Source organism: Micromesistius poutassou, assembly GCF_964030765.1.
Source record: "Micromesistius poutassou genome assembly, chromosome: 20".
NCBI lineage: Eukaryota > Metazoa > Chordata > Actinopteri > Gadiformes > Gadidae > Micromesistius > Micromesistius poutassou.
The window spans coordinates 3,507,209-3,529,582 of NC_140290.1; the positions used below are offsets into that span (position 1 = coordinate 3,507,209).

Genomic DNA, 22,374 nt, shown 5'->3' on the forward strand with positions numbered 1-22,374 from the left:
TATTCACTAATTCCACAACAAGTTTGATACCCTCACAATTTTGCCTATATCGCCTATCAATTCACAGTCTTCCATTGTCTCCAAAACATTTAGTCTCGCAGCCATTTTCCGATTCTTTGTGAATAGGTCTTACTGAGTTGGGAGTCCTCTCGAGGACTTTTAAGCTCTCCTAGACTTAGGAGCTACTTTTAGGCCTAAAATACTTTGTGAATTGCTCTTAGTGAAAAAAGTTAGGAGTCCTAAATTTAAGACTGACACGCCCATTATTTTTAGGAGTTACTCCTAAATTCGCCACTTATGACCTACTTTTAGCCCTAAGATTCTTTGTGAATACGGGGTAAAGAAAGTGGGTTCAATTAGGTTGGTCTTCCTCTTTATAATAACGTGAACAATGAATATAATGTAATATAAGCAAGCAAAGTAAGTTCCAATGCTACTTGTTCATGAATAACTTTGTATGTGACAAATAAAAACCAGACACTAATAAATCAAGAAGACCCTCCATGAAACAAGATTGGACAAACACAACTTTCATATGAGCCGTTTATTCAACAATTACTTCACATTGTATTTTTTTCCTTGGGGGACGTTTTAGTCAATATTTTCTATAAATAGAAAATATACATTTTTACAAATGCTAGTTTCACCTATGTTGATCGACTATGGTCTAAATCAAACCTACCGAGTATATTCTATCAGCCCAGTGGATACAGTCTCTATCCAAGTTCAAGTCTCAAATCCAATTTTGGGAAGAATTTATTGCTTGATAAATGACAGGTATATTTTCATGTCTTCCAGAATATATCAAATCTGGCCAAATCTGGTCCTTATTGCATAATTGTTCAGTTACTTGCCCATAGATAGAAATACATGTTATCCAAGGACATTGTGCTATTCTATAAATAATGCTACCATAATGCTTTTATTATTAATATAGTAATAGGTTCACAGTTAGATGTATTTCCCTTTAGCCATAATCAAAAAGTGCAGGCATCAAACGTCAAATCGTCAAAATCAAAAGCTAAGGTCAAGAAGTGTTGCAAGAAAGGTATTTTAAGAAGTGTAGAGATATCAGTGTCAATGCAGTGGAAGGACTTTAAATGAAAAAGCTGATGACTTCCCCAAAGGAAATGTATCATTGAAGGTCACATCTAATACCGGATGGCATGACAAACATTAAAGAGTAACTGAGCACCGAGGCGAACACAGCCAGAGCCAGCTCTGGCCAACACAACTTATTGCAATTTAATCAAATCGGTGCCACAAACGGTATCCCCTAGCACGGCTTTGTATGTTGAGTGGTGATCACATACCATGTTGTCCTCAAGGCTTGGTTACTCTTTAAACAGCAGAGAAATAAAACATCACATTGTCACAGAGAATCACATTGTCCGGGATTACATCACGTGGATACAAATATGCAGCTCCTGGTATGAGTGCGGCTGGAAAGACATCTGATTTCATGTTGTGCTTTTTTGCTCTGTGATATTATAGCTAGAGAGTTTCATACAAGCTACATATTTCTAAGCTACTGCTGGTTGCATGCATATTGTGAAGTTGATATGTATCAAAATGAGACTTTCATGTTCAAATACAACGTTATTAGTCCTAAAGCTTGTGCATACTGATGATGCTGCTAGCTGCGGTAGGGGACTCCTAATAACGGTAGATCGTTCTGCATTTGGTAGAACCCACAGGGAAACTTCTTCTGTGGGAATATTATTAACAAATCTTAGTCTCTGCTCTCCCATTGGTTGTTCATTTGAATGTGCCTTCAGTTATACGAATAAAACACTGTTGTAATATGTTGCACACAAAAGGGAACAAAAGTAAAAGAGAAATATGTTTTAAAAGTACGGAAGGAAGGATTTGGTGAAGCCAGTGTTCACATGACCCTGGTTGATGGGAGTGAACTTTATGATTTTCAGACCTGGGAGAAATGGAAACATGTATTATTACAATAAAAGGGGAACACCAGATCAACGGCCCCGACATTCATCATATGATATACATGATTAAGTCCTTCTATATATTATTCAAGCTACAATTTCTTTGATTCTCCAATTTTAGTTGTGATATTTTCTCTCACCATTGACTTCATACTATACAGCTGAATCTAGACTAGGGTATGAGAACAGTGTTAATGACCACAGGTTAAAGCTTTAACACCAGCTTGGACCCCAGGCTGGTGTCAGGAGATTAGGCCTCGCGGCAGGTGTGTGGAGTGTGTTTCTGGGAAACACACTCCACAAGTCTTTCAGGACAAACTTGCAGATTTCACATCGTCCCAAGTCGAGTTGACGTCCTACATGTGGAGGAATGGGAAGACTTTCTCTTTCTGTTGTGATAGCTGTGGAGACGTGCAGTTTGCGGATGCTTAGGAACACACACTGACAGAAGCATGTTTCCACTTCTGAAGCCTCGTCAGCGAGGCTTCAGAAATCCTGATCAGATGCTTTTCATATTATAACCAAAATGTCCCACCTGAAGGACTGCAGGAACTGTTACTTTCTCTACCTCTCCCTCTTTCTGTCCTCGTATGAGGTGAACCATCTTATAGCTCACTTCGTATCAGAGTAACCATCCTATAGCTCACCTCGTATCAGGTGAGCCATCCTGTAGGTCACCTGGTATGAGGTCAACCATCCTGTAGTTGAAAACATCACATCATGATATCATGATTTCATTCCATTAATGGTCACAGCATCATTTTCACAGCTTGCTAGTGAACTAGTCGTTGATTAAGAGCTGTTTTTCTCTCATGTTGATTGGCAGAAGAGGTTCCTCACACACTCAAATAGGATAACTGAAAGGCAATCGGTGTCAAAGCAAGTAGGTTATACTCAAACAATGCATGACGTAAAAAGTGGAGCATGAAGCAATGAGTGACAGCGTTAGCCAGACTACCATCTCACACCAAGATGAGACGTGGCGCTGACACACAGGGCAGCAGTAACACAAGAGACCATCACACGCAATGTGTCTTTGGCTAATAACGGATGTAGAACAGGGCAATGTGTGCCACCCAGATCCAGCGTATGAATAAAGAACATCTCAGCAGACTATTCCTCTTTGTGGGCCAGGGCGGCCCGGCGGTCCTGCTGGGGAGAGGCTCTCTGCAGCACCAGGAGGCCCGAGAAGGTCAGGGAGATGCCCACCCACCACAGCGTGATCTGGGCCTCGCCGAAGATCAGCTGGCCCAGGAAGGCCTGTGGGGAAACAGGAAGACTCCTAAATACACAGTCCTTTAGTCCCTAATACAGTCTTTAATCCTGCACTGTGCAGCGTTTACCTTTAACCCTGCAGTGTGCCGCGTTTACTCCCTGCACTGTGCAGTGTGTACCCTTAAGCCTGCACTGTCACATTTACCCTTAACCCTGCACTATGTCACGTTTACCCTTAACTGTGCACTGTGCAACGTTTCATCAGCAACCTACAGTGAGTCCTCTCTACACTTTCAGCTATACCCTTTTTCAATCTTTATATTGAAATTGAAAAACCCTTGAATTGCTAATATTATGAAAGTCCTTAGCTTTACAAACGGGGGACAGAACTAAAGGATCTCAGAGGAACATTCCCTGAATGGATTTCCACTGGATGGATGCACATATTTTCCCTATAGTCCCTATATTTTTTAATTGAGTTATTTGATGCAGGTTTAATTAATGACATTCATATGTTTTTATTGTATAGTATCTAATAAATAACTATTTTAAAGTTAATGAGACAGGCTCATGGCAAGTGCAAGAGTGGACCTTTGAAAGAGAACAGATATAATAGGTTGTTCTATCATAAGTTGACTTTATGGATTGGATGGTCCTATTACACAAACAAAATAGGAATGAAGAATCAACAAAACTTTAAAAGCACATTCATGTGTAGAAGATCTGCCAAGGCTTTATCTCATTCCACACAACAAACACTATCTCGTACCACAAACTAACACTATCTTGTAAAACAAACTAACACTATCTTGTAAAACAAACTAACACTATCTTGTCCCACACATCCCACTAACAGTAATCGGTAGCAGCTCGACGTCTGGTACCGCCATCACTAAGAGCAACCAAAGGTCGATCAGCTAAATCACAACTCTTCTCTATCTTGGGACCACAGTGGTGGAATGAGCTTCCTGCTGATGTCAGGACCGCAGAGTCGCTCACCAGCTTCCGCAAACGACTCAAAACCCACCTGTTCAGAGTTCACCTAGACTCTACATAGCCATTCAGTCCCTTTAGCCATTCAGTGCCATTCAGTCCCTTACCTGGCACTTAATGAACGCACTTAGGGTTAGTTACTACTTAATTGTGTTGTGCATGCATCTTGTGTAGCATGTACTTAATTGTGTAGCATCTGCAGTAGCTAGCTATCACTGCTGTATACGGGGAATGGGGTTAGCCTGGCGATTGTTAGTACTTGCACTTGGTTCTATGAACATCTTTACTGTACCAACGGCGATATCTTGTTTCACTTCTTATGACAAATGTACTTATTGTAAGTCGCTTTGGATAAAAGCGTCTGCTAAATGCCCTATATGTAAATGTAAATGTATTGAATCCTTTCCAATAAAACAGATATAGGTAAATACACAAAAACCACGGACTGCTCATTTATTAATAATCCTGTGGGTCTTTTTGCCTCGGCTCAATGGGCGGTACAGCATTACAAACCCATTGGATGATTGGTTGATATGAGCATGAGCCGGTACTCACGGAGGAGATGAAGTTGGAGGCGGTGGTGGTCACAGTGGTCTGGGTGCAGGAGGAGGAGGACCGGAGGGCTTTGGCCAGGAAGGTCCACATCACAGCGTTACACGTGAACAGCAGCCCCCCGCACAGCAGGCGCAGCGGGATGTGGAGCTGGTGTGGAGCAACACAGACACACACACACACACACACATATAGCAGGTCAAAACACACACACACGCACACGCACACGCACACACATAGAGCTGGCCAAACACACACACAAGGGGCTGATATGAAAGTTTTTCTGACGTCTGTCTTTCGACCCACGTCATTTTGACGGCTCATAGACGACATCAATCCACGTCGTTTCAACGTTGTATAGACGACATTATTTCAACCTACATGAAATTTACTTTTAAGCCAAGTCACTAAATACTCACCTAATTATGAACACAAATACAATAAAGCTACATTTCAGTTACCTTGTAGTTTGACCCAATTTGGGTTTTTCAGTAGCCTATACAGCTTCCACTGCCGCCATAGAGTTGGACATTGACACACCCACCAAACCTATAACAAGCAAACTCGTGCTGCGCGTAGATAATATATCTCCATTAGACTGTACTTCTCAATTCCAGCAAATACTTCCTCAAACTACGTCGTCAACAAGTTCAATAGACGCCGAGTCACAACGTGACTTTATTTTGACCCTTTGCTGACATGAGAACGGGAATGGTGATTTTGAGGAGAACTTGTATTACCTTGTAACCGAATAAACACACCTGTGATATACATATCCTATTAATCTTCAACAAAAGACAGATTTCAGGGTATAATGCAAAACATTTTATTCATACCCAAGTAGGCCTACATCTTCTTTAAACAACAAAATGAAAATAAAACTTATTGGGACCAAAATCCCATCCCCCAGTCCTTGCAGGTGCATGTTTCAGGTTTAAACTCGTGGCTGCATCGATTTCTGTATCTGTGGCCTTGGAATTCCATCTCTTCACAGCAGCTGGAAAGAAAACACCAGTACAATGATGGGGGAGAGTGAGAAGTTTGACTGGCCAAAATACATAGTGTTTGCATGGCTCAGTGGACGAAGACAGTCTCACTATCCAGCGCCCCAGCCTAAAGGGTGGCTAGGCTACATCAAGTCCATTTAGCTAGCAATATCGGAAGCTATCACCTCTCGCTATGAATAATGAGAAGAATGGGTCCTAAAATTAACCAACAGTTCACAGGACTAACGCACGGGCAAAGTGCTTTGCCACCTGGCTATGCCCGTGTTTTATTTTCAAGAACACACAGCTAACGTTAGCCCTGAAACAGGACACTGCTGCTCTCCAGCTGGGAAGTAGCAGTGTCCCCGTTTCAGGCTAGCTTCCCGCTCCCAGTTCGTATGTAACGTTACAAATACGAAAACAAGCTATCCATGAGAATACACCATGTAGCCTCAAATTCAACAGTTTAGCATGCAAATGATAAAAGGGTAATGTCTTTACAAATACAGTTTAGTGATTGCTCGTTCGCGAATGTTTGTGTTTAGTGGTGAAGACTCGAGGACTGAGAAGTCATGACAGTCAGTCGGGCAACAACATCAGGGAGGAGCTGGGAGCAGGGAGGAGCTGAGAGTGACCGACTCGGCTGAGAATGTGCATTCACGATTCGTTTGAACGAGAACGAGGGAGGAACCGAGTCTGACCGACTCAGTGACTGAGAATCATAATTCACTGCTACTGGAAATGCGAACGAATGAACGACTCTTCTTGGCGAACTGACCCATGAAATCCACCACTAATACAGTTGCATTTTAAATTTCAAAATTTAAATTTCACCTGATGGCATGCGTTGGAGGGATTATGTGTTGGTACGCAAGGAAAAATAGTTCCTAAATGAAACTTGAGTAAATGCTGGAATAAAACATTTTAGCACCTGTATTGGCCATATACATGATAGCATATTGCGTTTGGAATAATAACTAATAACTTTTCAATAACACAATTCAAAACATTACCGTTCACATTAATGTTAGTGACATTGTTGTTAATTTAAACAGCGATATAAAGTGTTTATTCAGTTACACCACTGTCAAACAAGCTTTCCTCAAAATCACCATTTCCTTAGGTCTATATGTTTTCATGTCGGTAAATGGTCGAAATGAAGTCACGTTGTGACCCGGCATATATTAGACTTGTTGAATGCAGAAATGTTTGCTGGGAGTGGTTATTCGGTTACACCACTCTAAAAAAAGTTTTCCTTGAAATCACCATTCCTCTAAGATTATGTTTTCATGTCGAAATGAAGTCACGTTGTGACTCGACGTCTTCTGGACTTGTTTGCTTCGACGCAGGTCGAGGAAATGTTTGCTGGGCAGTTCAATTGTATTTTTTTTGTTTGTGTGTATTACACTTTGTCCATATATTCTGCGTAGTTCGTTGGCTGTAATATCGCAATGCGATCATGTCGGGCTATGTAGAGTGCTTTATATGCTGGGCAACCGTTCATTATGTGCGTGGTCGATTCTATTGCGCTATCATTGTGTAGTAGACAAAATGGTTCATGACGTTGTGGATACCACAGAGAGAGGTCATACTGAGTGGGGAGTGCTTGCAGGCTAGCTTTAATCACAAATTGTTGAATGCCTGCGTTAACAGATGGGTTATGTAGTGCAGAATGTGAAACTGTCTGGTCCGCGAACTGTAGGCAAGTTTACCTTGGAGGAGCAGGTTCACCCAGTAATTGTGCTGCTGCGAATGGAAGTGTTGGAGGATCTCGTACCTGCATGTCCGGCTGTTCAGCTTTTTGCTGGTTTCGTCATGGTGTAGAGTCGCTTCAGTATGCACATTTAAGTCCATGATTAGTTCCTCGCTGACGTTTACCTTTCCTCCACTTTTGTGTATCCAATTTAGCTGTATGTTATTGCTGCTACACAGATCGTTCAGATCAGGCCAATCTGACCGCACTCCACTCCTGCACCGCACTCCTGTGGCCCTGTTGTCCAGCGTTGTTTTGAAGCCCAGGAAACCTGGTTCTCCATGAGGGGCAAGGGGGATCTTGCGTTTGCTTAGATCCAGTAGCAATGAGCCCCGGGCCGTTACTCGCACAGTCGGGTCGTCGTTATTTAACATATGCAATAGGTGACTTATTCTGGTGGCTGTATAAATCCATTCAATATTGGGGACTCCAAGTCCCCCCTCTGATTTGTTCATGAAAATGATACTCCTTGTTGTGTGTGTGTTAAGATTTGTCCATTTCCTCACCAGCTGCACTGTCTTATTGTTCAGTTCTTTCAATTTTTTCTTGGCGATGCGAACGTTGGAAAACAGGTGTTGAATTTTGGAGAGGGCTATGTCCCGAACTGCCTGAAGTTTCATACAGGTCGGCAAGGGGCATTGGTCTATCAGGTCCAATCTGGCAGAATACTCATCACAGATATCTCTCACCTGTTCCTGTCATTCGCCCGCCACATTAAACTTGTGTCCAAGGTAGCTGTAGGTTTCGTGTCTTTCAAACACTCGAATATTACTGCCAGCTTTTGTGAATGAGGGAGGGTGGTCGTATTTGGCCCTACCACCTGTTGCCTCTGCTGCGCCGTTCGTAGAACACTGCGCATTTGCTGTTCTACCTGTTAACCTCAAGCCCAGACCATTGACCAGGAAGCGATCGGTGTTTGACAGCATGTTGGTAATTACGTTCTCTTCTCTTGATACGAGGAGGACGTCATCGGCAAAGGCCTGGACAGGGTTCGGGGATGTACTACCGGGCGGGGCGAGGAGGCAATAGCCATTTCTGCCATTGGTTTAGAGCCACTATGAAATTCACAGCGCTCCAGGGGCATCCCGTTTTAATCCCAACCTCAAGTTTGACGGGTTTTGTTAACTGGTGTCTGCATATCACATGTAGAAGAATTTTCATACACATCCTTAACTAGCTGAATGTATTGTTCCGGCAGGTGTATTTCCTCTAGGGAATTCAACATTACGCAGTGAGGCACACACACACATAGAGCTGGTCAACACACACACACACACACACACACACATAGAGCTGGTCAACACACACACACACACACACACACACACACACACACACACACACACACACACACACACACACACACACACACACACATAGAGCTGGTCAACACACACACACACACACACACACACACACACACACACATACACATAGAGCTGGTCAACACACACACACACACACACACACACACACACACACACACACACACACACACACACACACACACACAGAGCTGGTCAACACACACACACACACACACACACACACACACACACACACACACACACACACGCACACCCATAGAGCTGGTCAACACACACACACACACACACACACACACACACACACACACATAGAGCTGGTCAACACACACACACACACACACACACACACACACACACACACACACTCACATAGAGCTGGTCAACACACACACACACACACACACACACACACACACACACACACACACACACACACACACACACACACATATACATAGAGCTGGTCAACACACACACACACACACACACACACACACACACATAGAGCTGGTCAACACACACACACACACACACACACACACACACACACACACACACACACACACACACACACACATAGAGCTGGTCAACACACACACACACACACACACACACACACACACACACACAGAGCTGGTCAACACACACACACACACACACACACACACACACACACACACACACACACATAGAGTTGGTCAACACACACACACACACACGCACACATGGAGCTGGTCCGCAAACACACACAAGCATCCTGTCCTCGTGAGCTGGTCAACACAGACGTGTCCCGTGCAGCGCTCTCATTGGGAACTACAGGACAACACTGGCGATATGAACCATGGGGCTGCAGTCATCCTGCAGTGGCTTCTATGGCCGGTTCGACTGTGTCAACGCTTTCAGACACGTTAGGAGCACTGGAGTTTGACGGCAAACTCGTGTTTGACTGCTGATTCTCCAGTGTGGGGTGAACTCTGAAACGCTCATGGTGATTTAAAAGGTCAAGTTCATGGGTGTAAGGGGGGGCGGGGGTTGGATGATATTAGGGGAGGAATCGAACCATCTTTGATCCTATTGGACCACCGTTACATGGCAGCACGTGCTGCCTGTCGGTCTGAAGGTCACTCAGAAAAACATCCTCATCCCCCTCATGACTTCCTATTTATTCTTATTTAAAAAATAGTTATTAACGGACTTGCACCGAAGCACATCGACATATCCGCTATTCAATAAGATAAACCTTTATTATGTAAGGGAGGAACACAATAAAACGATGACGCACGAACTGCATTGTCCGCATGCAAATTGCCGCGCGCGCGCTATGACTGGCAGCGTCCTGCTGATGCTACTGGTGCTGCTGGGGATGCTGGTGCTACTGTTGCTGCTGGTGCTGCTGGTGCTGCTGGGGATGCTGGTGCTACTGTTGCTACTGGTGCTGCTGGTGCTACTGGTGCTGCTGGTGGACAGAGCTCACCAGTAGAGAGGCGCTGTGCTACCTCGTATCATCATTGCAAAACAGCCTAACAGTCGAGTCATCACCAATAGTACAGCACTCACCCTGTCACATTAGAGTCATCACTGATAGTATATACAGTATACATACTATATACTGTATACTATATATAAACTGTATACCATTATAGCAGTGCAGCGGGCCTCACCCAGTCACAGGCGGTGGTCTCATCAGGCTGTCTGAAGCGCCGCTGCTCTCCCCAGGTCCGGAGCCCGGTCTCACAAACCCCCTTCAGGTAGTCCGCTCCGAGGGACAGCTTGGCCGAGGACGACGCCACAGCGCCCAAGAAGCCGGCCAGCAATGCATAGAACACTCCGGGAAACATTTTGACGGCAACCAAAGGTCATTATTTGTTCAGTCTATCTTCACATTTCTGCAACCTAGTCGCCGTGTCCTACTGCGCGCCCGTGTGCTGCACTTCCGACAAGCAGCCGCCAGGGGGCAGTCAAACGCGTCATGAATAACCTCCAACCGTGGACTGTAGAATAATATAATAACCTTATGTAATTATTGAAAATATATTCTGTATAAAAGGGCAATGTTTTAATATACAAGCAGTTATTCTATTAAGGTATTATTATTATGATTATTATAATTCTCTCTTTTATTTAAATCATATCCATGCTGCTATGTTAGAAGGTTTTTATCATTTGATTTGATCGTGCTGCGAAGTGTCTTTGAGTATTTTAAAAAGCGCTCTACAAAATGAATGTATTATTATTAATATCGTCACTACCAGCCTATACCTTTGACAAATCAGGACAAATAGAGGATGGAAATAGATTTGGTAAACCAATTAGTGACTGCGGTTAGTGCATTTAGAACACATTTGAAGAACTAGCGTGTGTCTTGGATGAGTGTAATAAAATGCAGACCTAGTAAAAACATCATTAAAATATGCAATACAATAATCTAGGCTACAGAAAAAGACTGAACATTCTGGAAAGACTGGTAAAGCATCCATGATCCCGTCTGGTCCCTCTGGTCTCCGCGATGGAGCCTGCTCCCCAGGTTCCGCCCATAGGCCTGCTAAAGACAAACATCCTGCTAAAGATAATTCGGGGGCGTATCTGTTTTGTGAATGTAATGTTGTAAATGTTACGCTAAATGCTAATTTCAATGGAAATATTATATTATCTTGGCTGTGAATAATTATAATCAAATAAATATTAAAGCAGCATCCTTTATCTAGGCCTGTCTTATAAAAGTTATCTTCTTGTCTTAATATTTGAAGTTTCAATTAAGCAGACCAACATGCAAGTAACTTTATCAACTTGATGTTTACTTCCTGCGGGAGAGACCTTTGTGATTCATGTTCACCTTAACTTTGACTAATTGTGTCAGTGGGTCACATTGACGCCCCGCAGGGCGGCGGAGAGGAGGAGCCGATGACAGGCTGGTCACATGGTGCATAGGGATCTCCAGTCAGATCGAGGCTGAGAGAGGATCCTTGTATTGCGTCCCGGTCCACCACTACGCAATTTCCGGCCTGTATGAGCCGTGCACGCCAGTGTGAATTTGAACAAGAATAACATCCAGAACGATGATGAGAATTAAAATGCAGTTTTGACCAACATTTTGAACCAAGTAATGTCCGAAACATGTAACGAAAATAAACATCCCTCTACCGGAAGTCCAGCCCTCTCTCTTGCCGGTAACGCTGATTTGGTCCATCCTGTCCCAGGCGGTCCGAGATGAGGACGGTGAGAGAACGAGGTAAGTCAGAGCCAGCAGGTCTTCTTCGGCGGTGGAGTCGCAGGGATACTTTGTCACCCTTTGCAAGCATCTGATGTTATTATCGCTTGGAGTTTACGAACGTGTTATTAATGGGCACATTTGGATGACGTTAAAGTCGAAGTCTGAATAACTAATCTCGCAGTATTTCCATCGCTGCAGACGAATCGCCAGCCTCTCATCTGTGAGGTGAGATGGTTCCTCAAAACACCGATCTACTGTACCGGGAACAGTGGCCTGCTCTCTGAGCACATCTACCAGTGGATCGACGGGATCTATTGACAGTGACTTCATATTGTTCACGGTGTAGCCTCACCATCAGGAGATCCTGATCAGTAACCAGCAGAACGGCTCGGAGGTCGAGGAAGCGAGAGGACAATCAGGAGGAGATGGAGCCATGCAAAGCTGGTGAGAAATGGTTTCGCCCGATACCAGTCATTAATGGGTCGCAAATGGTTGCATTCGCAGCATTCCTTTTATTTGTAATACATTGATACATTGACCTTATAGACCCAGATAGGCCTAACCGTAGTGTTGCTTTAAATTACGTCGTTAAGGTCACTCTCTCGGTTTGACATCTTTAAGAAGTGCTTGTAAGTCATGGAGATCAATGTGTTGTTGGTTTCATCTAACTGGGTGGGCAGCAGCACTGGGAACGGGCCAGTATAACCAGAGCCTGCAGCTCCTCCTCACATGGTGCGCTCCTCCTGGCCATGTGCCCTGTGTTTACGCTCTGCCTGCGTCCTCTCTGATTGGTCCAGGGCGGCTGTGTCGTTGCGTTGCATAAAACCGTGGAAACACGTGAGACGTCACCGAGGACGTGATGACCCACTTATTGCGTCCCGTCCCGAGAGGAACGCTCCGGGGGGCCTGTCAATCACCGCGTTATTAACATTATTAACATCGCTACGGGATGGCTGGAAACCTCCTGCTCTCTCTCTCTCTCTCTCTCTCTCTCTCTCTCTCTCTCTCTCTCTCTCTCTCTCTCTCTCTCTCTCTCTCTCTCTCTCTCTCTCTCTCTCTCTCTCTCTCTCTCTATATATATATATATATATATATATATATATATATATATATATATATATATATATATATATATATTTCTACTACCATCTAATCCTAATGAGAAATAGGATCATGCTCAAATGTTCTTCAGGCATATTTGAGGTCAACATAATTGGATGACGATGATGATGATAACGTTATGGTATGTATGGAATCCACACTTGAACTGTCCAATGCATTATTATCAACACCATAGCCTTTTCTGTAAAGGTAATTTAACATTGTGCTTTAATATAAATTGTTTAACATTAAATCGAGGAAGCTTTTGGATCAGATGGTGTATTTATTTATTTACGGGACAACAAAAGGTGGCCTTTATAAAACAGGTCTTCCATGTGTTTCTGTTTAAGGAGCCTGTTGCCAGGCAGAATGTGAGGTCCATAAGTTAGTGTGTTCGTTGCAAAGGCTTCCTGTGTACCATCACACTGCTGACGCAGGCATTATGTCAATGTGTTATCTAACTGTGGTGAATATCAAACCAGGTCTGTGTGTGAGAAACAAATGAAGCACCTGAAACTGGTCTCCTGTCCGGCTCTTAACTCACAGCCATGGTCTCCTGTCCAGCAATTAACTCACAGCCATGGACCGCTGTCCGGCCCTTAACTCACAGTCATGGTCCAATGTCCGGCCCTTAACTCACAGCCATGGTCCGCTGTCCGGCCCTTAACTCACAGCCATGGTCTTCTCCTGTCTCCCAAAGGGGGGGCGATGTGCGTAGGTGCTGATGCAAAGGTGTCCTAATGTCAGTATTAACCGGGTCAGCAAGGTGTACAGTAGTCTACGTGTTTCCGACTGAATAGCAACATTGTGTGGTTATTCTAGATTGTTGGTACCAAACATTTCTCTGTGTATCACTATGTCTCTCAGCACTGTGTCATTCTGTCCTTGTGCAGCAGGGGGGGTGATCGCCTACATCAGCTCTGCCTCCAGCCCCGAATCCTGCCACAGCGACGCATCTGGCCGCCCATCTCCGTTAGCGCCCCCCCACGGCGCCCTGCCCCCCGCCGTCGGACCGCCCCCACCACCCGCACCCCAGAAATCAGGCCGCGCCTCCAACACCACTCCTAAAGGAGGCATCACAAGTAAGACAAGCAAACTCACAGAGAGTCTTCTGCCCCTATACACTCACAGAAAGTCTTCTGCCCCTATACACTCACAGAAAGTCGTCTGCCCCTATACACCCACAGAGAGTCTTCTGTCCCTATAGACTCACAGAGAGTCTTCTGTCACTATACACCCACAGAGTCTTCTGTCACTATACACCCACAGAGAGTCTTCTGTCCCTATACACCCACAGAGAGTCCTCTGTCCCTATACACCCTGTCTTCTGCTACCACTATACACTAGGGGCGGGAATTGGCAAAAATGTAACGATTCGATAGTATTGCGATATTTGGGCCACGATTCAATATTATTGGGATTTTGCGATACAGCAAGTATTGCGATTCGATTCTGCGATATATTGCGATTCATGTTTCCCATATTATTCAAAGGCATTACAAAAAATGAGGAAAATAAGACCAACTGATGAACTCACTTCAAATGTCCCATTTAATTCTGTGAACAACATTATCTTCTACACATTAACTGCAAAAACTTTGTCCTTAAACATTCAGGACACAGGACCATAGTAAGAGTCCTCTCACATGAAGGCTGAGCTCCCAGCACATCATTTAAAATTATTTAATTACAAGAGAGTAACATAAAGCAGACATAATAGAGTAACATAAACCGGAGAATAATCATAGAAATAAGAGTAACTTAGAGCTTCAATCAAATTGAGAAAAATAAACAAAAATGTGTACTGCTGGAAGGTCATCAACCAAAATGTTAAATTAATTTGGGAATACTTTCATTTTTGTTCAGAAAAAGTAACTAAATAATAATTATTATTATTATTTTGTTTTAATATTGCAATACTTTGCGCTACTGTATCGATATAATTGCGTGCGCAAAATATCGCAATACTGAACAGAATCGATTTTTTTCCCCCACCACTACTATACAATCACAGAGAGTCTTCTGCTGCCACTTCTGCCATACATATGCGTATTCATATTTGTGCTTTATACTCATAATAACATCGTTTTCCAGCTGTACAGATTTTAGGAACATCTTTTTTTATAGTGGTGACCTATTTGTCGTACATTTTTCAATATTAACAACACCTTGGTTGGATGTTAAAGGTCCAGTGTGTATAATTTAGTGGCATCTAACAATGACATAAATGGCATAAATGGAACACAACTCATTAGTATGTTTTAATTGGTGTATAATCCTCTGAAAATAAGAATCCTGTGTTGTCGTTACATTAGTTTGGGCCTTTATATCTACAAGGGGAGTGGTCCACTTCCACGGAGGACGCCATCTTCATGGCTCTACAGAAGCCTAGAACGGACACACCACTCCAAATAGAACGTGTTTTTAAGAAAATGCCGTTTTCAGTTGTAGGAAGGAGTGGGGTGTGTTATTCCCATGGCTACAACCCATTTGTGAATATCTTTTAGTACCATCGTTGAGTAGTAGCGTTATAATGAGCAATGTTGTGTATAAAATGAGCCACACACCGTGGCGTCATAAGGAGTTATTGGAAACATTTATGGATTGTCTTTGAGGTAGTTTCCCTGTTCGCTTATCAAGGTAGGCTCTCCCTCTTTCGGATAAATTTGCTATCCAAAACGAAACTAGTGCACAGCGTCATGTTATCACAACGACCTGTAGTCCCCTACCTCTGTGCCAGTAAACACTGGTTTTAGCACAGACTTTTATCAAGATGAACGCTCAGTACATATAAGAGATAGCGATAAGGATAGGTGTTTAAATGAAGTTTATCACTCCGGCTGCAATAAGAGGACTGTGTGAGTAACGTAGACTGCTGTTACCTCGCCATGTCCTACAACATGTAAAGGGTTCATTGTGACAAAGATACCCCACTGTGATTGGTTAAACTGATTTATGCAGAGGCTAAAATGTCAATCGTGGTCAATGTAAAATAACCTTTACCTGTAAGCTATGACCTCATGTGATTCATAAATCGATCAAAGAACCTCATCGACACTGGCTACTGGATGCGTCGTAGCCTTAAACAATACAGGCCAGTACAGGACACCTTCCACAATACAGGCCAGTACAGGACACCTGACAATACAGGCCAGTACAGGACACCTTCCACAATACAGGCCAGTACAGGACACCTGACAATACAGGCCAGTACAGGACAGGACACCTGACAATACAGGCTGGTACAGGACACCTGACAATACAGGCTGGTACAGGACACCTGACAATACAGGCTGGTACAGGACACCTGACAATACAGGCCAGTGCAGGACACCACTGTCGTTGCAAAGGGAAGGGTGACCTCAGCGCTAGTGGCCGCCTCACTTCCACACACTGGGCCTTTACGTACGGTGTAATGGGACGGTTTGATCCTCCTCAGAGCTCAGCGGGCTGGTGCTGCTGTGTAAGGTGTGCGGCGACGTGGCCTCAGGGTTCCACTATGGGGTCCATGCCTGCGAGGGATGCAAGGTGAGACTTAGAAAGGCTCTTTGATGCAGATTATGTCCACAGAAGCCCCTCCTCTGTTCTACTCCTCCCCCCCCCCCCCCCCCCCCCCCATTCCCCCCGCGGCTCACCCCTCCCTCCTCCCTCCCCCCTGCAGGGCTTCTTCCGCCGCAGCATCCAGCAGAACATTCTGTACAAGAAGTGCCTGAAGGACGACGGCTGCCCCATCATGCGCATCAACCGCAACCGCTGCCAGCAGTGCCGCTTCAAGAAGTGTCTGCTGGTGGGGATGTCCCGGGACTGTGAGTACCCACAGCAGGGGGTCAGTACCCCCCAGAGCAGGGGTCAGTACCCCCCACAGCAGGGGGTCAGTACCCCCCAGAGCCGGGGTCAGTACCCCCCACAGCAGGGGGTCAGTACCCCCCAGAGCAGGGGTCAGTACCCTCCACAGCAGGGGGTCAGTACCCCCCAGAGCCGGGGTCAGTACCCTCCACAGCAGGGGGTCAGTACCCCCCAGAGCAGGGGTCAGTACCCCCCACAGCAGGGGTCAGTACCCCCCAGAGCAGGGGGTCTGTAGGGGTCAGTACCCCCCAGAGCAGGGGGTCAGTACCCCACAGAGCAGGGGTCAGTACCCCCCAGAGCAGGGGGTTTGAGGGTGGGGATGTCCAGAACTGTGAGTACCCCCCAGTGCAGGGCTGCTAGGCTGAAAACACCTTTATTTATTCATAGTTGTTCATCAAGAAAGACATTTTCATAAGATATTTTCTTTCTAATGTCTGGCAAAAGAAATATTTCCAGTTTGGATCTTGATATTATCTTGGTTTTGGATCATTAGATCTTCTCTGATGACTAAGCCTCATAGTCTCATAGTCTCTCTGTCTCACTGTCTCTCTCTCCCTCTCTCTCTGTCTCTGTCTCGCTATCTCTATCTCTCTCTCTGTCTCTCTATCTCTCTCTCTCTAGCTGTTCGTTTTGGCCGCATCCCGAAGCGTGAGAAGCAGCGCATGCTGCTGGAGATGCAGAGCGCGATGAACAACATGATGACCAACGGCGACCTCCACGCCAACCAGCAGCTCGCCATCGCCGCCGCGGCCCCCCCAGCTCCCCCCGCTGACCCTGTGGAGCCGGACCCGGAGCCGGCGGTCGCCATGGACACGGGCCCCAGCTCCGCCTCCGACAGCGGGGAGGAGGAGGTGATCGGCTCGGTGACCCGGGCCCACCGCGAGGACTTCATGTACAACCAGGAACAGGGGCGGGGCCTCTCCTCCGGCGGGACCCCCCCCTCCCCCTCGGACCACCAGGATGGCGGTGTGGGCGTCGCCGACGGCAACAAGGTCTCTTCCTACAGAACGTCCGGCACGGAGGAGAGGCAGGAGGCCTGGACCAACCTCCACAACAACCTGTCCACTGTCGCCGCCCAGGGGCCCCCGGCCGCAGGCGGCTCTGGCCCTCAGGGGCCCTCAGCCCTCAGCCCGGGGGACCGCTGCCCCTACAGACTGCCTTACACCTCCCCCGGGGGCCAGTGCCCGGCCAACCCCCACGGCTCCTTGAAGGGCCCCCACCACCATGCCGTCGGCGGGGGCAACAGAATGCACCTGGTAAGAGCAGCAGGGTCTCACGTCCCTTTTCTCATTCTAGAGCCAACCCTCTTAACTTCAAGGTTTTGTCCTTTGCCCTATGCCCCCCCACCACCCCCCCCCCCCCCCCCCCCCCCCCCCCTCCTCCCCGCCAGGTGTGTCCCATGAACCTGTCCCCCCACGTCGACCCCCACAAGTCGGGCCAGGGCGTGTGGGCCGAGTTCTCCCAGAGCTTCACCCCTGCGGTGCGGGAGGTTGTGGAGTTCGCCAAGAAGATCCCGGGCTTCAGGGACCTGTCGCAGCACGACCAGGTCAGCCTGCTGAAGGCTGGCACCTTCGAGGTACGTCCCCCCCCCCCCCCCCATAGTGGCCTCTGTCCCTCAATGCTGCGGGAGACTAGACCTCCACAGAAAGAGCTCTGTGTTGAATCCCCAACTGACGGAGACAGTGCTGCTGCTGCTGTGAATTTTGGCAGGTGTTAGTGGTGCGCTTTGCCTCGCTGTTCGACATGAAGGATCGCACCGTGACCTTCCTGGGCGGCAGGAAGTACGGCGTGGAGGCGCTGCGGGCCATGGGCGCCGGGGACCTGCTCACCTCCATGTTGGACTTCAGCCAGAAGCTCACCAGCCTGGGCCTGAGCGAGGAGGAGATGAGCCTGTTCACGGCCGTGGTTCTGGTGTCCGCAGGTGTTGATCTGTTTGGTTGATTCTTTATCTTATTTCTATCATATTTTTATTATTATTTGACTTTATGGATCACTGTACATTTGTCGTTAAAGCAAAAGAGTTTTCACATGATAAGAGTCAAAACAAAAACACTTTTGAATGAAGGTCAGCAACACTTCCAAGGGAATGTAATTGAGCCTCCCCCCCCCCCCCCCCCCCCTCTCTCACTCCCTCTCTCTCTCTCTCTTCTCTAACTCTCACCCTCTCTTCTCTACTCTCTCCTCTCTGCTCTCACTACCTCTCTCTTTTCTAACTCTCTCTCTCTCTCTCTCTCTCTAACTCTCTCTAACTCTCTAACTCTCTCGCTCCCTCTCTCTCCCGGTGTACAGACCGCTCTGGCATCGAGAACGTAAACTCCGTGGAGGCTCTGCAGGAGACTCTGATCCGGGCGCTGCGCAGCCTGATCGCCAAGAACCACCCACCCAGCGACACGGCCGTGTTCACCAAGCTGCTGCTCAAGCTGCCTGACCTGCACACCCTCAACAACATGCACTCTGAGCAGCTGCTGGCCTTCAAGGTCCACTCCTGAATCCCCCCCAAGGGTTCTGAGCGGCCCGGCGTGGTGGTGGTAGGACACCACCACCACCACCACCACCCCCATCAGCAGCTCGTAGGAACTTTCCATCAAACTTCAGTTTCATTGGACCTCCGACCTCCTTGGACAGCGCCACTAGCGCAGCTAGCTAGCGCCATGTCCTCCAGGGCCCTCGGGACACAGAGCTGGACTGAAGAGGCCCCCACGTATGAACCAGGGGGGCTGGGGGGTCTGCAGACTGTGATACGTCATTAAACTGTAGGGCTGAAAGGCCTCCGTTGTGGGAACAGAGACATACGAAAGCACTGACTCCATGTTATTTCGTTTCTCCTTGTGTTAGGTGTGCGAGTGTGTAGCACATGAAAAAAAGATTTTTGCAGATGTAACAAGCATCTGCTTTGTATAGTGTAGACTTAGTTGGCATTAATAGTGCAATATGTGACTGCTTCTGGCTGTTTCCTCCTGCTCCAGGTGTGGCCGGTAGCTTGGAGGCAGAACTTAGACAGAAGACACAATAAAGGAGATGAAATGATTGGAATAAAGTGAGCGGCCACGAGATTGGCTGAAAAAATAAAACTACCAAGAATGTCTTCGATAGACAATGGCTGTGTGTCTGAATATAATTGGAGTAAGAAAAACAGTGGAACCTAATATGATATATCTTTGTTTTATAGGTCATTCTTTGATTGGATTTGTTTTTAATAGAAAGACTTCTTTCTCTGTCCCTCGTTCCCAAACCTCATTCAGGAATTCAGCAAAAATAATGATGACATTCCACAGAAAACCACCTTATTAGTTTAACCCTTTTACCTTCTGTGGTCGGGCAAAGGTCATCCCTCTAGTTTTTTTTCTTTGTTGTATTACCAACAATTCAGAATCAGGTTTCTGGATCAGGATTTAAGGAGGAAAAAACCTTAAAATTTTCCCCACCTCTGGATTTTCAACAAACGTTGCATGTAATTCCCTGTTAGCTCGGTGCTGCTCACCTGTTAACTCGGTGCTACTCACCTGTTATCTCGGTGCTGCTCACCTTTTAGCTCGGTGCTGCTCACCTGTTAGCTCGGTGCTGCTCACCTGTTAGCTCGGTGCTGCTCACCTGTTAGCTCGGTGCTGTTCGTCTGTTAGCTCGGTGCTGTTCACCTGTTAGCTTGGTGCCCCAACTCACTCAACGTGTGGGGGTGCAAGAGGATGAAGCGATGGTCTTTTGTGGAGGACTGACCTGTGGAGGGTTAAGGGCTGCTGTTGGACATTTACAGTCCAGCTGAAGCTGGTATTTTTGACATGAATTTGTTTGTTTGGCCTTTTGAATGCTGATAATTATATAGCTTATGTCTTTGTGTTGTGTAGGTGTAATTACATTTTACTGTGAAAGGAATGCAGTAATTCTATAAATAGATATTATATATTATATATACATAGTGCATAACTATAAAGATGAATATATCTATATGAATAAATTTTATAAGTGCAAAAGGGGCCATGGAAGTATTTATTTCCGGTTTAGTTTGTGTTGAGCGTCTTTGGTTTATCCTCCACATGAGGAGGCTACTATTGTGGGATTTATTAGTTATTAAGTTACAGTTTAAGTAAAAAAAAACCTTAAATCCCATCAGTAAATGGTTTCCAAGAACGCTCTTCTTCAGCCTGGCTCTAATGGAAAGACCCATTTACTTTATTTTCTTTATTTTCATAAAATACACTGTAGTTGTGGTTAACGTTATACACTTATTATCTAGAGATGACAAAGCTCTGGGCTTCACTAAACAAATGATAGTGAAAATATGGATAGGTTGGTTCATAATGGTTTGTTGAAAGTTAATGGCATACCCTCTCAAAAAGCATTGATCAATATCCTGTCTGAAGTACAGAGAATAGGAAACCATTAGGTCAGAAGAGGGAGATTTGTGTGTTTGCTAGGCAATCAGAGATCAGAGATCTCCTCTCAACCCCCTGTGATTGTTTGTTTGAGTATGTGTTGTCATACCTGTGTGTGTTATGTCATGGGTGTGTTAGGTACCAGCTATGTAGAAACCACTAGCCTCCAGAACATTTCATGTAATTGTAAGGCGTTACTACTTACCAATTCAAGGGTTATAACACAGAAAAAAAGACATAGATCTAGTCTCTTACACGCTATTCTAAATACCCAATTTGTCAATGTAATATAATTTTAGATAAATAATTATATATATATATATATATATTATCATATATGCTCAAAATAAAAGAGCTGCCCGCACTAGGATACAGCGGAAACAGCGCCGCTGCAGCTCCAGTCTGTCCCTCCCCTCTACTCCTCTCCTCCCCCTCTCCTCTCCTCTTTCCTCCTCACCCGCTCTTCCCCCTCGCGCTCCAACCGACAGCAGCTTAGCTGACATGTTGAAACAAATGACATGTCGGAAGACGGCATTTCTTTCTTTAAAAATAGAAAGTGTGAATGATGTCTTCTATCTATTATTAACGTTATTAGTTATTGACGTGGCGAATATTTATTCATAGAGAGATCACGTTGAACTATCCATATAACTGGCAAACGTATGTCAGCTGTGGTGCCGATAGGCTAGTTAGCTAGCAGGCCTGAGTCCGTGCTATCGCGAGAATATGACATGAGCGTTGACCTCGTTGTTGTTCGAACCTGATTGGCTGTTTGGTGGGGCTCATTTCCCTATGAGCGCTTGTTCAGGCGGTGAACATTGAACTTAAAGGTCCCATAGCATGCTACTTTGTGGATGCTTTTATATAGGTGTTGGTTATTTTATATGTTTGTTTATTTAAAAGGGACAATGCACATCAATTGACAATTTTAGTTTACACTCAAAATGTACATGTAACAGAGTTAGCAGAAAAGCTAGATTTTCATCTGTAGTCCCTTGGCAGGTCAACACATCATCAAATTACATTAATAAGATCAAATCCAAGAAGAAAACAAAAAAGATAAGAGAGAG

At 45.6% G+C, this 22,374-nt stretch overlaps 2 protein-coding genes across 5 annotated transcripts; one reads left to right on the forward strand and one right to left on the reverse strand.

The window, feature by feature from the left end:
* Nucleotides 1-545: 545 nt before the first annotated feature.
* tmem42b (transmembrane protein 42b) lies at nt 546-10,708 on the reverse strand. Of its 2 annotated transcripts, XR_014639422.1 has the most exons (4): nt 10,438-10,708; nt 4,713-4,859; nt 2,597-3,209; nt 546-1,930 (listed from the first exon to the last, which is right to left on the reverse strand). XR_014639422.1 is itself a non-coding variant. In XM_084485042.1 (3 exons), exons 1-3 carry the CDS (start codon nt 10,612-10,614, stop codon nt 3,063-3,065), a joined length of 471 nt encoding a protein of 156 aa, XP_084341168.1. In that variant the 5' UTR covers nt 10,615-10,708; the 3' UTR covers nt 546-3,062. The 2 variants fall into 2 exon arrangements, 1 of the variants encoding a protein (XP_084341168.1); XM_084485042.1 differs by having other exon boundaries at nt 546-3,209.
* Nucleotides 10,709-11,901: 1,193 nt separating this feature from the next.
* nr1d2b (nuclear receptor subfamily 1, group D, member 2b) lies at nt 11,902-20,806 on the forward strand. Of its 3 annotated transcripts, none has more exons than XM_084484441.1 (9): nt 11,902-12,005; nt 12,186-12,431; nt 13,982-14,170; nt 16,528-16,616; nt 16,750-16,894; nt 17,556-18,190; nt 18,325-18,510; nt 18,645-18,855; nt 19,224-20,806. In XM_084484441.1, the coding sequence occupies exons 2-9, from the start codon at nt 12,413-12,415 to the stop codon at nt 19,421-19,423; spliced, it is 1,674 nt and encodes a 557-aa protein (XP_084340567.1). In that variant the 5' UTR covers nt 11,902-12,005; nt 12,186-12,412; the 3' UTR covers nt 19,424-20,806. The 3 variants fall into 3 exon arrangements, 2 of the variants coding, with proteins under 2 accessions (XP_084340567.1, XP_084340566.1); XR_014639319.1 differs by lacking the exon at nt 11,902-12,005 and having other exon boundaries at nt 12,038-12,431; nt 19,224-20,224; nt 20,311-20,806; XM_084484440.1 differs by lacking the exon at nt 11,902-12,005 and having other exon boundaries at nt 12,038-12,431.
* Nucleotides 20,807-22,374: the final 1,568 nt, after the last annotated feature.

Bases quoted from the DNA above. Each gene is read 5' to 3' on its own strand.
- tmem42b (XM_084485042.1), bottom strand. From the start codon at position 10,614: ATGTTTCCCGGAGTGTTCTATGCATTGCTGGCCGGCTTCTTGGGCGCT. The intron at 4,860-10,437 runs GTGAGGCCCGCT...GCTCCACACCAG, and splicing joins AGACCACCGCCTGTGACTGG to CTCCACATCCCGCTGCGCCT. The intron at 3,210-4,712 runs GTGAGTACCGGC...GTTTCCCCACAG, and splicing joins CCTCCAACTTCATCTCCTCC to GCCTTCCTGGGCCAGCTGAT.
- nr1d2b (XM_084484441.1), top strand. The intron at 14,171-16,527 runs GTAAGACAAGCA...GATCCTCCTCAG, and splicing joins TCCTAAAGGAGGCATCACAA to AGCTCAGCGGGCTGGTGCTG. The intron at 16,617-16,749 runs GTGAGACTTAGA...TCCCCCCTGCAG, and splicing joins ATGCCTGCGAGGGATGCAAG to GGCTTCTTCCGCCGCAGCAT.